We start from the raw sequence: 14,537 nt of genomic DNA, 5'->3' as shown, positions 1-14,537 counted from the left end.
TATCTGTCTCTCTAATGAAAATACAATTATTTAAACAAAATATATATATATACATATATGTGTATATATATTTGTTTATACCTAACTATATCTTTCTCTTAGGTATGTTAAAATTTCTATAAAAAATATTTCATCCAATAAATAAATCATGAATTTTTATTCTTTTAATCAATCAATCAATTAATCAATTTAAAAAAAAATTTTAAATTGTCCGGGTAAAATTAATAAAAATTCTTATATATTTTTTCTTTTTTCTTTTTTTTTTCTTTTTTTTTTTTTTAATTAAAGGCTGGCGTTGTTGACAATTTCGAATGTACAGATAAACGAATTCTGCATAAATGTATATTACATTGTTCTTGTAAACACAATAATTCAAATAATAATAATAATAATAATAATAATAATAATAATAATAATAATAATAATAATAATAATAATAATAATAATAATAATAATAATAATAATTAATAATAATAATAATAATGATGATGATGATGATGATAATGACAAAAAGATGATGATGAAAGTAATGACAATGATGAATGATGAAGATGATGATAATAATAATAATAATTATAATAATAATAACCAATCCTTAAATAATAACATGATAATAGAAATAAAAATAATAATAATAATGTAATAATAATAATAATAATAATAATAATAATAATAATAATAATAATAATAATAATAATAATGATGATGATGAAATAATAATAATAATAATAATAATAATAATAATAATAATAATCCATGAAAATATAATATAATAGTCGTAATGACATTATCAAGGCTAACTATAATAAATGATCTCCCATCGTTATTAAGAGATCATCTGGATTCCACTGTACACTTTTACACAATATCTTTTTTTTTGTTATAATAATCTAATTACAGAGCTATAGCGCATTAATTAATTTAATATTACAATTTAAATTCTAATTAGAAGAGAACGTCACGACACTTAGGAGGGACCCCGCAATATTATTTGACCATTCAAGAAATCGACTTTTTTCTGATTATTATTATTATTAATAATAATAATAATAGTAATAATAATAATCATCGTCATTATTATTTATTTATTTATCGTCATACAGTATATACGTAAATATAAGTAAATTTTATACTATTTCCAAAAGGAAAAAAGAAACAATCGTCGATATCTCGAAAGGTCAAATTTATCTTTCTTTATAAAGTTGTGTGTATGTGTGTGTGCCCGCGCGTGTGTGTATGTATATGTGTTTTTGTTTTGTTTAAGATACAAAGGCACTGTACACGTAAACATACAATTAAAAGGGCGCTGCTAAAAGCGGTTCGGATGTCACTTCTCTTTCTTTTTTTGCACATTTCATCTTATTTTCATTTTTATCTTTTAAACAGTAAAACACGTGCCTGTTTAAAAATATCAATCCATTTTCTTTTCTTGTTTTTCTTTTCTTTCTTTTTTTCTTTCTTTTTTATTTCTTTTAAATGCTACATGCTTATCAATTAGGGAGCAGTTTCCTTCATTTCTAACTGCATTGGTCGAAACTGTGTGTTGTATGTACTTATATCTTTTTTTTTAATTTATTTATTTATGTTAATTATTATTATTATTCTCCCTTTCTCTCTCTCTCTCTCTCTCTCCCTCTTTCTCTTCCTTTCTCTTTCTATTCTTAAGTTTAGGTTTATAGTTTGACTACTACTGTTTGGGTGCACAGAATTCACGGTAACTATATATAAAGAGATTAGGAGGAAACATATCATTGTGATTTTTCAATGCTAATCAGAAGTTAAGAAAACGCTCCGGCTCTTAGGTGGGAATATCTCTTTCTTTATCACAATTTGGCAGTGAATTGTTCTCTCACATATCTTCAAAACGCAGTTTTTTCATACAATTTTAAGTTCCTTTTTTTTTCTTTTTCTTTTCTTTTCTTTTCTTTTTTTTACATATCTGCTTTATATAATACGGTATTTTTTTTCTCTTCTTTTCTTCCCTTTTTCCATTTATTTTTATTTTTTATTTGTTTGTTTTGTTTGTTTTATTTGTATTACACAGAGATGAATTAGAAAATATCGTTTCACGTTTTATATCTTTTTGTTCGTTGAGAAAAAATAAATTTTTTATATGCAAGTCGGTTTTCACATTGTTAGTTAAAGTCGGTGTAAAACTTAAACTTTTGTACATGGTTTAGCGAAAATATCTTCATCTTCTTTTTTTTTTTTTTGTTTGTTTGTTTGTATGTGTTCATTCTTTCTTTCATTCTCCTTAATTTTATTTTTTCTTTTTTTCTTTTTATTTTTATAACTATGTAATTCTTTTATACGTACAATGGAATTCAAAGCTCTCTTGAAGATCTTGTAAGATCATTTAGTAAAAAAATTTATTTTCTTTTTTTGTCTTAGTTTCTTTTTTCTTTCTTCATCTTCATCTTCTTTCTTTCTTCATATTGGAAATATTTTTTAATCATACGTTTGTTATTGTTATTCTTGTTGTTGTTGTTGTTGTTGTTGTTATTGTTGTTGTTAAATGGCAAGCTTTATAAAACCAATGCGATATTCTTTTTGGATACTTTGTCGATATCAAAATACAAGACTTTTAGATGATCTGTACAATGCGAGATGATAAATGACGATGATCATTGTTATGGTCATGCAAAAGTTCTATAGTTTCTAAATTATTAATGATATATATACATATACATATACATATATATATATATATAAGTATGTATGCATGTATGTATGTATGTACATACATGCATATATATACACACACGTATGACTTTTTTTTTTTTTTTCAAATAATTCATTGGAAAATTTATATACAATATGCGTTATATAATTATTTAAGAAATTTTATCCGAGTAGTATCAAAGTTTAATCGTTATATAATATTCCTGTTTGAATCATCGGATTATCATTTCGTATTTGTTATTATTTTATATTTTTTTTTTTTTTCATAGAAGATAAAGAGAAGCAGTTTTATGCAAAATTTAAATGCAATTCGAGCTATTGCTAGCTAAAAAAGAAAGAAAAACATTCGAGTAATTCAACAAGCAAAATAATCGAGTAATTTTTTAAGAACAAAAATTATTGTTTAGCCTCTTCAATGTATAAATACAAATTTTGTTTATTTTTTAATGGGCTTCTTTTCGAGTTCGCATGATCTAAATATATATACAATATACAATTCAGAGAAAAATATTCATTTGAAAGTCTATTTTTCAATTGAGAAACTCTTTTATATATATTAAAAACAAAAAAAAAACCACTTAAAAAATATAGCTAATCAAATGAAAATTTATCGCGAGTGATAAAAATTATAATCATAATAATGATAAGAAATAATTTTAAGCTAAAACAATGCTATCAAATGATAGAAACGAATAAATGAATTAATCTAGATCATTTAGTATTATCCAACACAATTCTCACACGCAGTTTTTATCTGTTTTCTTTTATCTAATCATTTATAATATAGGATAATCATAATAATGATAATAATAATAATAATAATAATAAGAAGAAGAAGAAGAAAAATATGGAACTATTTATATATATGTAAAAAAAAAATCTTTAGATCATCATCGTCGTATCATTAAATTACATCTACAAGCTTAAGTGTTCGATAAACCTAAAATTAATAATAATAATAATAATAATAATAATAATAATAATAATAACAATATTAACATACATGAATTTAAATTTAGCATCAGAGGAATATGTTTAGAAAAAAGAAAAACTTTAAATCTACTATATAACTAACAAAATTTTCATCTTCATGTATACTTCTTCATATTTTTCTTTTTTCCTTTTGTTTATACTTCGACATTATTTTTTTTTATATCTCGAGCCTTTATATTAAATATATAAGTATATATATATATATATATATATTTTAATTGGAGTGTTGTCGAAATCCTCAATTCCAAATATTAGTAGGACAATAATAATAATAATAATAATAATAATAATAATAATAATAATAATAATTATTATTATTATTATTATTATCATTATTATTATCATTATTATTATCATTATTATTATCATTATTATTATTATTATTATTATTATTATTATTATTATTATTATTATTATTATTATTATTATTACAATGATTTTCTATAAACCAAGCCAATATATTATCATGCATTGAGATCATAGTTCTTCGGGATTCGATTAAAATATAAACATAAACCGATAAAATATAACCGATTTCTTTGAATTATTATATACATATAACTACTATAGATTGTAATTTCTGAAGAAAAAAGAAGAAAAAAAAAGATTAAAAAAAAAAAAATTATCTTTATTTACAACAATTCTCTGTAGCGTCGTCATAAGCAGTAGAAAAACATACTGTACCACCACTTTGTCATTGTTTATTAATTTTTTTAACGAGTAATTTTTTTTTTTATTTAATATGGTCGGCGTGTATAAAAGTGAAATGTTTAAAAAAAGATGTTATTTTTTTTTTCTTTTTTTTTTCCTCCATTTTTCTTTCTTTCTTTCTTTCCCTCTTTCTTTCGGTGGAACTAGCGTTTCTATTATTTAAAAAATACATTGTTTATATTTCTTTTTTTTTTTTTTTTCATATGATCGACACGAAAAATTTCTCTTTCTCTCTCTCTCTCTCTCTCTCTGTTTTTTTTTTCATTTCACATTAGTTTTCTTTATCATTTTACGAAAAATACATTATGTTTCGACGAAATTGTAAATTGCTCATAGTACATTAAGCTTTTATTTGTTTACTCGCTTAATTTCTTAGCTTATTCTTCATCTCCTTTTTTGTTTTTTTTTCCTTTCTTTATTTCTTATTTTTTTTTTTTGTTTTCTTCCTTATCTCTTCATTTCTGGCACGTATGTATGTTCAAAGCGTTCAATTTAACAAAAATAAAAAAAAAAAAAGAATAAATAAATAAATGAAAAATAAAGAAAAGAAAAAAAAAAAAATAAAAGTAAACGCCGCAGTGAATTGACGAGACTGTGAAGAAGGTACGTGTTTTTTATATTATTTAATTCTTAATTCCTCGTTTGCGATTAATATTTATCGTTAGACGTTAGAATAAACTGTACAAATGAATAGTCATTTTTCTATTTATACAATGCCACTCTCGTAGAATATTCTTTTTTAATTCGTAAATCATGCTAATAGTTTTCGATTGAAGAGTTGTCCAAATAAAACATTACAAAGTATTTACAATAAATTATATGTTAAACAATTTTAATCGCTTTACTCTTTTTTTTTTTTTTAATCAATTACAAGATCATAGAAATTTAATGAACATTATACAAAACATTAGACGTTACACAAAATTAATAATTTTTTATAAATTAAAAAAAAAAAAAAAGAATAAAAATAATTTGTAACACAATCATTTGGACCACTCTTTGGAACATTCTGTTCGTTTTATATTTTTTCTTTTTCTTTTTCTTTTTTTGTTTCTTTTTTTTTCTAAAGGCCATCTTAATCATTTTCTGACGTTTAGAAAAAATGTTCTTTTTTCTTTTTTCTTTTTTTTTTCTTTTTCTTTTTTTTCACTTCTTTCTCTTCTTTTTTTGAATAGATAGTACGGGCCAATTCTTCTTATACCTCAGATTATAATTCTTTTATCTTACCATTATATTTGGACGTAGAAAATAATATTAGCTATTATACATTCTAGGCAGTAGAGATTAGAACTTTAGCCATTGTCATATGCCGCCATTTTTATACAAGAGAATGATTTTCATTAAAATCAATTCAATGATGATAATAATAATATAATAATTTTTCATCTCGACACACTTTGTACAAATTTCTCAATCAGTTCTTGTCATTTACCCTTTTCTCTCTCTCTCTCTCTCTCTCTTTCTCTCTTTCTCTCTTTTGTTTCGCTTTTATTTAAATTACTTTTATTTATCATTCATTAGATATTCTAATCAATTTAAAAGTAGTTAACGATACTTAATAATAGTTCATGAATTTGAACTATAATAATAATAAATGAGAACACTGTTCTCCAACGTAATCCTTATGTGGCAGTGAAATGTTCTCGCAGAGTTGTTATTGTTTTTGTTATTATTATTATTATTATTATTATTATTATTTTTCTTTTTCTAATTAAATTTTTTTAACTAGCTCGTTCGACCACTTTTCCTTAATTATAAGAAGTAAAATGAGAGAGATCTAAGAAAAAAAAAACATTAATTAATTAATCAATTAATTAATTAATTAACTAATTAAGACAATTATAAGATCGAAGAGAAAAAAATTACTTATCGCTTAATCTCTTAACTATATATAATAAACAGTTCAAAAGAATGCAAGATCCTTTTCTTTCTTATCTTCTTTTCTTTCTTCCTCTATTTTCTTTTCTTATCTTCCTTCTTTTTTCTTTTTTTTTTTTTGTTTTTTTTTCGCGTCAGATTTTTACTAAACATTATTAATTCTAAATTCGGATTAATCTTAATAATGTTTAATCGAATTTGGTAACTAATATACAAGCGCGCGCTTCCTTCGTTATCGTCATCCTTTCCTCCTTATACTTTACACACACACACACTCATAGTTTTTTTCTCACTCAATTAATTTACAATTGAAAACAGTCTTCTCTCGAATTCAACAATAGAACCATACCCGAGAGCTCGAAGAAATAGAATTAGAAAATACGAAATTCTTGCAAAATTTCCAAACAATCGAACTAATTATTAATTATCATTATCATTAATTATTATTATTATTATTATTATAATTATAATTATTATTATTATTATTATTATTATTATTATTATTATTATTATTATCATCATTAATATTATTATTATTGTTATTATTATTATTATTATTATTATTATTATTATTATTATTATTATTATTATTGTTACTATTATATAAATGGTACTCTAAAGAAAGATTAAAAAGATAACTATTAGAGTTATCTGTGACAAAGATTATCTTTCATTTTTCTCATGGTGTATGTATGTATGTATGTATATACATATACATATATATATATATATATATATATATATATATATATATTTACACACACACACATCATCATCATCGTCGTCGTTATCTTTACTTTTTTTTTAGCTCTCAGGTACGTCGTGATTACTAACAGATTTATTATTAATTAGATAAATTATTTATATATATATATATTTATATATATATATATATATATATATATTATACACAGAAATTGTACTATCTAAGTCACTGTAAAGTGCCTAAGAAGTCCAAATATCTGTGTTGCATGTAACCTCAGGAGGATTGGCTGGTTTGTCCTGATAACGAAGGAGCGTTCAATGAGGTGTGTAAAGTAAATCCATCGTAAACGTCCATCAAATCTCGCATTCTGTATTCTTCCAAACAAACAAATCCTTCCAACGATGGTGCTTGTTTACGAGCACAATCCATACAATGCACGACATGACGTTTTTCTTGTTCACGTATAAATAAGATATTAAATACTTCGATCTGCAAAAGAAAGACAAAATAAACAAAAGGAAAAAAAAGAAAAGAAAAGAAAAAGAAAACAAAAAAAAAAAAAAAGAAAAAAAGAAAAGAAAAAACAAAGAATGGCCCGCTTTTTATAAATCTAGTTTCTTCAATGAATAAAACTATCCAATGAAAATTTCTTACCTCGCATTGTCCACAATAATGCGATGCTTCGTTCTTTCCACGTCCATGAAATCGAACTTCTACACCTTTGCTCTTTACAAATTCTAATATTAAACAACACTGTCTCATTGTCCTTAATAGACAATTTTTAATTAATTCGAATAGCCTTGGATCCGACACTTTGATATTTCTAGCTAAGTTCCAGGATAGATGAACCATTGGCACTATGGATTTGAAGGATTGTAATTTGTTCCATTCGTAACGTTCTATAGCAAGCTGATATTGGCGAGCAGTTAATGGTCCTACATTCCACGCAATATTATTACACCAGCCTACTGCTTGCACCCAATGTACACAACCTAAAAAATAATTGATAAAAATTGTTAAAAGAATTTTTCTTTATTTTTAATGGAGATATAATTTAAATTAATTTACCAGCGTTGACCCAAACAAGATCTCCTGGTCTTTGCAAAAACCTATAGACAGGAATGTTTTCTTCATATAAATCTTCTAACGAAGGCCACCAACTACCATGAAGGTAATTGATATTATTACGTTCGCATAGGGCACAAATGACACCCCAATAAGCATCAGGTACTGCAAACCATTCGCAGTCACCCGGTCCGATATTAATATTGATTGAACAGAAATTATTATTTTCTTGATGACCAGGTGTTCTACTTCCAGGCACCTATACAAAAAAAGAAATATTTATGTATATATGTATATTAACTTTAATCAACTGAAAATATTTTCAAGATAATATTCCACATACCTTCATATATAATTGCACGGTATTCATTCCCAATATAACGTGACCAACATGACTGAGCATGTTGCCAGCTGACACAACTCTTGCGAAAGCAGGTAACTTCATAAGTTCTTGTAATTGGATTTTCCACTTTCTCTCATCGGACAAGTCGACATTGGTCCCAAAACGTAACATTTTTGAACCTGGGCGACCAGCAAGTCCAAATGCATTTTTCTTTCGCCTAACTGCGCCTGTACTATCCTTCGAATCTGAATCCGACAAGTTCGATGTATGTATGCCCTGAGACTTTTCACGTTCTTCCTTCAAACTTTCTTGAAAACTCGAAGCTTGGTATTGAGCATATTTAGCTATAGTTGTATGACTTCTATGACTAATACAACCCCAAACCTTCCTACCCATTACTGGATCCCAATTTTCATCGCTCGTCTGTTGGACTTGTGTTCTAACTTCGATACCATGATCGGGATTAGCTTCTACTAATGTTTTAGTTGAAAAAAGACCTAAGTCTAATTTAAGGGCGGCCGCTAAACCGCGGATTACAGCTATAGGATGTTTCAGACAAAATTCTTGTAATTGTGGACTGAATGCATCCTTCTTATTCTCTAAATAGACACTAGGCGTAGGTGGTAAGAGTTGTTCCTTGGTCAATCTTTGACTAGGAGGATCTGGAGGTGCCGGTGGAGGTGAACGATCACTTAATATCGAACAATTTGGAACTCCCTTTAATCCTTGGCCCTTACACGCCTCAACAATAGTTTTCGAATCCATTTCTATACTTAATTCTTGTTCTGGCTGCGACTCGCACAAACTCTCTAATTTGAGAACAGGTTCTGTTCGCGTTATAGATTCACTTTTATTTGTACTAGACGTCGCCTCACATTTTATAGTTTCGACCACTGGAATCGATGATTTAGACTCGTGTTTATCGAACATTTCTATATTGGAGGTAGACGATGGTTGAATTTCATCCATCTTTTCCATTTTAACTTCCTTTATCTTATCAGGATTTTCTTCCATATTGGATGGAGAAAATGGACCAGAACTCAAAGTACCATTGTTCATAATACCAGGTGGTTCTTCTTTAACGTCTAAATCCTCTGATCCAAAATGTTTTAACAAGTCTTCCGCCAATGACGTTGCAATGTCTTTCTGAGACAACAAAGCTTGCAATTCTTGATCTGTGACACCCAAGTCCTTGTTTCCTGCTGAACCTTCAGGATAACTACTTGTCGTAGAAGAGATCTGAGCATAACCTTGTGCCGTATATTGATTCGACTGATACTGATTGAATTGACCGCTCTGAGTCAATTGTCTTTGAGGATAATTAGGATCAGAAGCAGATTTATAAGGCATCCCAGGTGTCTGTGTGTTACCCGTTGCAACGGTATTGTAGCCTACGTTTGAATCGGAAAATCCTGTTTGTAAAGCAACAGTTCCTCCTTGCTGCAACTAAAAACAATATTGAAATTAAGATATATTTTGTTTTTATCAATATATCTTGAACATCTGTGTGTGTGCGTGTGTGTGCGTGTGTGTATACACATATATATATATATATATATATATATATATATATACATATACATATATATATATAAAGGAGAAAATTATATACCGGTTGCTGAGGGATACCATAATTTTTTATAACACCAGGTTGCCCAGATGGCTGTCCATGAGAATAAGCAGTAGGATAACCTGGTTGTCCTGGCCTAAGCCCTCTCTGAGCAGCTTGTTGTTGCTGCAATCTAATTTGTTGTTGATGTTGTTGCATCGCTCTATACTGATGCTGAAGTTGTGCAAGTAAACCCTGCTGTTGTGGCGTTAAACTACTTTGATTTTGTTGCAAAAATTGCAACATTTGTAATTGTTGTGGCGATAAATAAAATGGCGGAGGCCTTTGCGGAGACGGAGGTGATATTGAATCATCTCCAGGCTGATAATCAAAATTTTTTTTTTTTTTTCAAAATTAATCACAGTCACTTCTAATATAATATTTTGGATTTTATCATTAATATCATCGGAGAAATATTTAGATTGTTACCTTAAATCTTTTTGTGTTTAAATTTTGCCCTTGAGTTTGAGGATAAGGTGGTGGTGGTCCAGATGGTGCTGCACCATATTTATATCCTGGACCACCAGGGGGTTGTTGTTGTTGCTGTTGTCTACTAGACATTTCTGCGCTTATTGGTAAATTCCAAGCTTCTTCTATTGACGGCAATTGCCGCCTTCTGTAAAAAAAAAAAAAAAAAAAGAAATAATTTATATTTTCTTTATATCATCTAAGATATTAATGTTTCTCTTTGAGGTAGAAAGAAACATTACCTTTTTTATTTTATTTTCATCATCCTAAAATTAACTTACTTGGCAGCAACAGAGGGCATTGGTGCTTGACTTAGGTGACTTTGTAAAAAGTTTATTCGCTGTTGTAAAGATGGGTTCATCGGGGTATTACCACCAGACTTAGCACCGCCAAGGCCTACCAATGGGCCCGTACAATTAGGAGTATTGTTGTTTCCTCTATAAAATATATAAAACAAATTTTTGCAAAGACTATTATTTACTGTGTGACCAGGTGAGCCTTTGATTCAGTCAAATGAATACCTGGTCTTTGACTTACAACAGCTCTCTTTTCTTGTATCACTCATCTCGAATGAGGCAGAAGTTGCCCCTACTATAAAGTATAAAGTACAAGATATATAAGCAATAGCAATTTACAAAGATAAATGGAATTGTCGACGATGGATTAATTAAAAATGATCCAAAACCTTCAAAAATTTTGACATAGAATATTCTCCTTAAGAAATGTTTTACAAGCGCTTTTCATTTTTTAATTTTATCCACTTACATAACATCTCTAAACATTTTCCTTTTCTTTCCTTTTCTTTCCTATATATATATATATATATATATATATGTATATACACACACAGATAAACACACAGGAATAAAGTTAGTATGCCTTTTCAACAAGTTTTTTTTACCCACGTGCAATTTTTTCCTTTTCTTTTTTTTTCCCTTTTTTTTTAAGACTATAGTACTTCACGTTACCTAGATGCGTTGACGTAACAAGCTAATGCGTCCTTTGGTTGACTAACGCTCTCATATAAAATGCCCAAATTCGTCCAGGCAGCTGAATGCGATTTATCCAATTGTACAGCACATATGTAAGCTTGGAGTGCATCCATAGGCTGATTCTGTTGCTGGTATAGAACACCTATACTGCACCAGGTATCAGCGTTTCCCTCTGATTTTTCCACGGAATTTCTACAAAGGTATAGAAGATTACTAACCAAATGTAAACCGTATTAAATGTACATATAATATTAAAAATCAATTAAATGTTAATTATTAATTACCTATAAGCGATGAACGCATCATGAACTTTTCCAGAAGCAGCAAGACACCTTCCAAGAAGATACAAACTCTGTCCACTTTTAGGCTCAGCTTCAATAGACTTTTGTAAACAGTGAATAGCTATAGCTTGCTTCTGTTGTCTAGTTACACCTAATACGGAACAATCAACAACATGGTACATCCATCCTGTAACAAAAAAAAAAAATATATATATATAAGAAAAAATATACAAATAATTTATTCTTACGTATGAGAAGAAAAACATGTATCAAATATGTTGATGAAACTTTACGTTCTCGTTCCTTATATTCTAAGATGAATGTGAATCTTCAAGGGAACTTAGTCTGAGGAGTCAGAGAATAGTACTGAAAGAAAAAGAGGAAGTCTGTTTCCTTTATTACTACTAGACCAATGCCAAACTGAATAGATTTTTGCAGGTATAGCCTAGGGGTAGCTACTTTTACCCTCACTTTCTTTTTCCTTCTCTCCCTTGCATCTCGAGTTACATCCCCTCTATAAAACATAGGCGTAGAAATAGGAGTGGTAAAAAAAGAAAAAAGAAAAAGAAAAAGAAAAAGAAGACAAGAAAATTTTTTTTTACTATCATTGGTAAAATTTATACTCTTTTTCTCTTTCATTACACTTTATATGATGTAATTAATCTTGAAATTTATTGTACTTTCGTTATATTAGATGGATAATGCAAATATTTCTACGGCTTTTCTTCTTTTTTTTCTCTTCTTTTTTCTTTACGTCTAATAATAAAACTTAACGCGCATCTGTTAGAAATTTATCGAATTATTTTTTATAACATTTTTATTCTCATCGCTTACGATAATAAATGAAAGAAAAGTTGATATAGTTATGCAAGAAAAAAGAAAGGAGAAATAATACTTCTAATATAAAATATTTTATATTTTTTTAATTTATTTATATATATACATATATGTATATATATATTTATTTATTTATTAATTTATTAGGATATAATATCCTGAATTATAACGCGATTATAATAATTCAAAATAAAAATATGTACGTCAAGAATGACGGGTGAGAGGAAAGAAAATATGAAAAAGGTTATTAAAATAAAAATGATTTAAAAAATGGCGCGCTATTTTTAAAACTGTTCCTGCGTAATAACGGAAGATAAGAATAAGAGGAAAATAAAACAAAAAGGAAAAAAAAACAACACAACGTCGAATACACACGATAGGATGTGTATTAATAAAATAAATAAATAAAAGGAAAAGAGAGAGAGAGAGAGAGAGAGAGAGAGAGAGAGAGAGAGAGAGAGAGAGAGAGAGAGAGAGAGAGAGAGAGAGAGAAGGAAGGAGAAGAGTGGGAGAGGGAGGAGAGAGGGGGAAAAAAGGAAGATCGTCGAACCGGTCACGGTACCAACACGCGAGAAGCCGTAAACAGGTTGTGAAGAGAGGAGTCCTGTACCGTTTCGGCCCAGTAAGAGGTACCAGCAGGTAGGTTGTGTGGTCTCTCTCTCTCGCTCTCTCTCTCTTGTCTTCAAAGTGCATCGTTCGGTGCATCGGAGGGGGTGCCGAGTGCATCCCCTGACAAACCGGCTTACTGTTCCGAGCCCACGGCATCTTCCTTCCTCTCACTCAAATTGATCCGTTATAAACGTTCGAATATCCGAGCAAGGCGCAGTGGCAATTAAGCTTACGAATGTTTCACTGCTATATCTGCATACATGCATGCATACATATATATATATATATATATATATATATATTATTATTATTATTATTATTATTATTATTATTATATATATATATAAATAGGTATATATATTTTTTGGAGGTTATGATAAATTTATGAACGTCTATAAATATAACCAAAGTAACTTTGATATTATTGACATTGTTTATATAAATGTATAAATTGATTTCAAGGTTATAGGTAATATTACGAATGTGTGTGTGTAATTTTTAAGTCATTAATATTGCTTATGTTTTGCAGTAATATAAATGGAATTTGTTTATTAAAATTCTATCAGGATCAACGTTGATCGGTTAAAAATAGATTTGAAATTTTATGGCTTTGAATGTGTTGCGAACGCAGCGTTAAATACGAACGATGTCATTCGATGAAATTGTGTCAATTATTAATTTGATTGAATGGCGTGATTTAAATCACAAGTAAAACTGTACTAGAGAAATTTTTATATACATATGTACATACAAATATGTAAATGTAGTTTCTGTAAGTATAAAAGAGAAAAACAAAATAATAATAATAATAACTACTAACATACTTCTTTTATCTTATTTATATTTTCAGATGAAATATTTTTATAGATCTAAGTAGGTCAGGATAACGAGAATCATTACCGATACAGGTTAGGAAAACAACATTTACAATAAACAATGTTCTCAGTGAAATATATAGAAGAAATATAAGAATATAATATATAAGTATATATATATACATATATATATATATGTTCATAATGGAATCAGTGAAAAGGTTTAATTTCTAAAGGTGCATATAAATGCATAGAGCAAAAATAATTCTTTTTTCATTTGCTCGTACAGGTGCTCAAAAAGGTTATGATTTATCAGAATGTAACATAATCATATTATTATATCATATAATAAAACATATATATATATATACATATATATATATAAAGATATATTAATAATAACAAGAATAAATAGATTAGCATTAATCACTATTCAACATAACCTAACATACACACACATATACACATATATGTATATATATTTAGTATAGAACAGAGAAAAAAATTTCAGAGTGTAGGTGAGTACCATCTGCCAGATACGAAACGCC

At 27.7% G+C, this 14,537-nt stretch overlaps 1 protein-coding gene across 7 annotated transcripts in view; it reads right to left on the bottom strand.

The window, feature by feature from the left end:
* Positions 1-4,557: 4,557 nt before the first annotated feature.
* Positions 4,558-14,537, bottom strand: part of Utx (Utx histone demethylase) — a 55,405-nt gene continuing 45,425 nt past the window's right edge. For 4 of the 7 annotated variants that reach the window (XM_035872418.2, XM_035872421.2, XM_035872425.2 and 1 more), the window contains 9 exons: positions 11,732-11,915; positions 11,424-11,660; positions 10,737-10,892; positions 10,417-10,603; positions 9,991-10,308; positions 8,379-9,824; positions 8,039-8,294; positions 7,625-7,962; positions 4,558-7,459 (listed from right to left, as the gene is read on the bottom strand). In XM_035872418.2, the coding sequence (XP_035728311.1) occupies positions 7,244-7,459; positions 7,625-7,962; positions 8,039-8,294; positions 8,379-9,824; positions 9,991-10,308; positions 10,417-10,603; positions 10,737-10,892; positions 11,424-11,660; positions 11,732-11,915 (3,338 nt within the window). In that variant the 3' untranslated portion in view covers positions 4,558-7,243. Of the gene's footprint in view, positions 7,460-7,624; positions 7,963-8,038; positions 8,295-8,378; positions 9,825-9,990; positions 10,309-10,416; positions 10,604-10,736; positions 10,893-11,423; positions 11,661-11,731; positions 11,916-12,021; positions 12,197-14,537 lie in introns of those variants that run through there. The other 3 variants (XR_014982919.1, XM_085661120.1, XM_035872420.2) reach the window with 3 other exon arrangements.

Source organism: Vespa mandarinia, chromosome 13 (genome assembly GCF_050613455.1).
Source record: "Vespa mandarinia isolate Hongniang chromosome 13, ASM5061345v1, whole genome shotgun sequence".
NCBI classification, from domain to species: Eukaryota; Metazoa; Arthropoda; class Insecta; order Hymenoptera; family Vespidae; genus Vespa; species Vespa mandarinia.
This window is presented reverse-complemented; position numbering and strand designations above follow the sequence as displayed.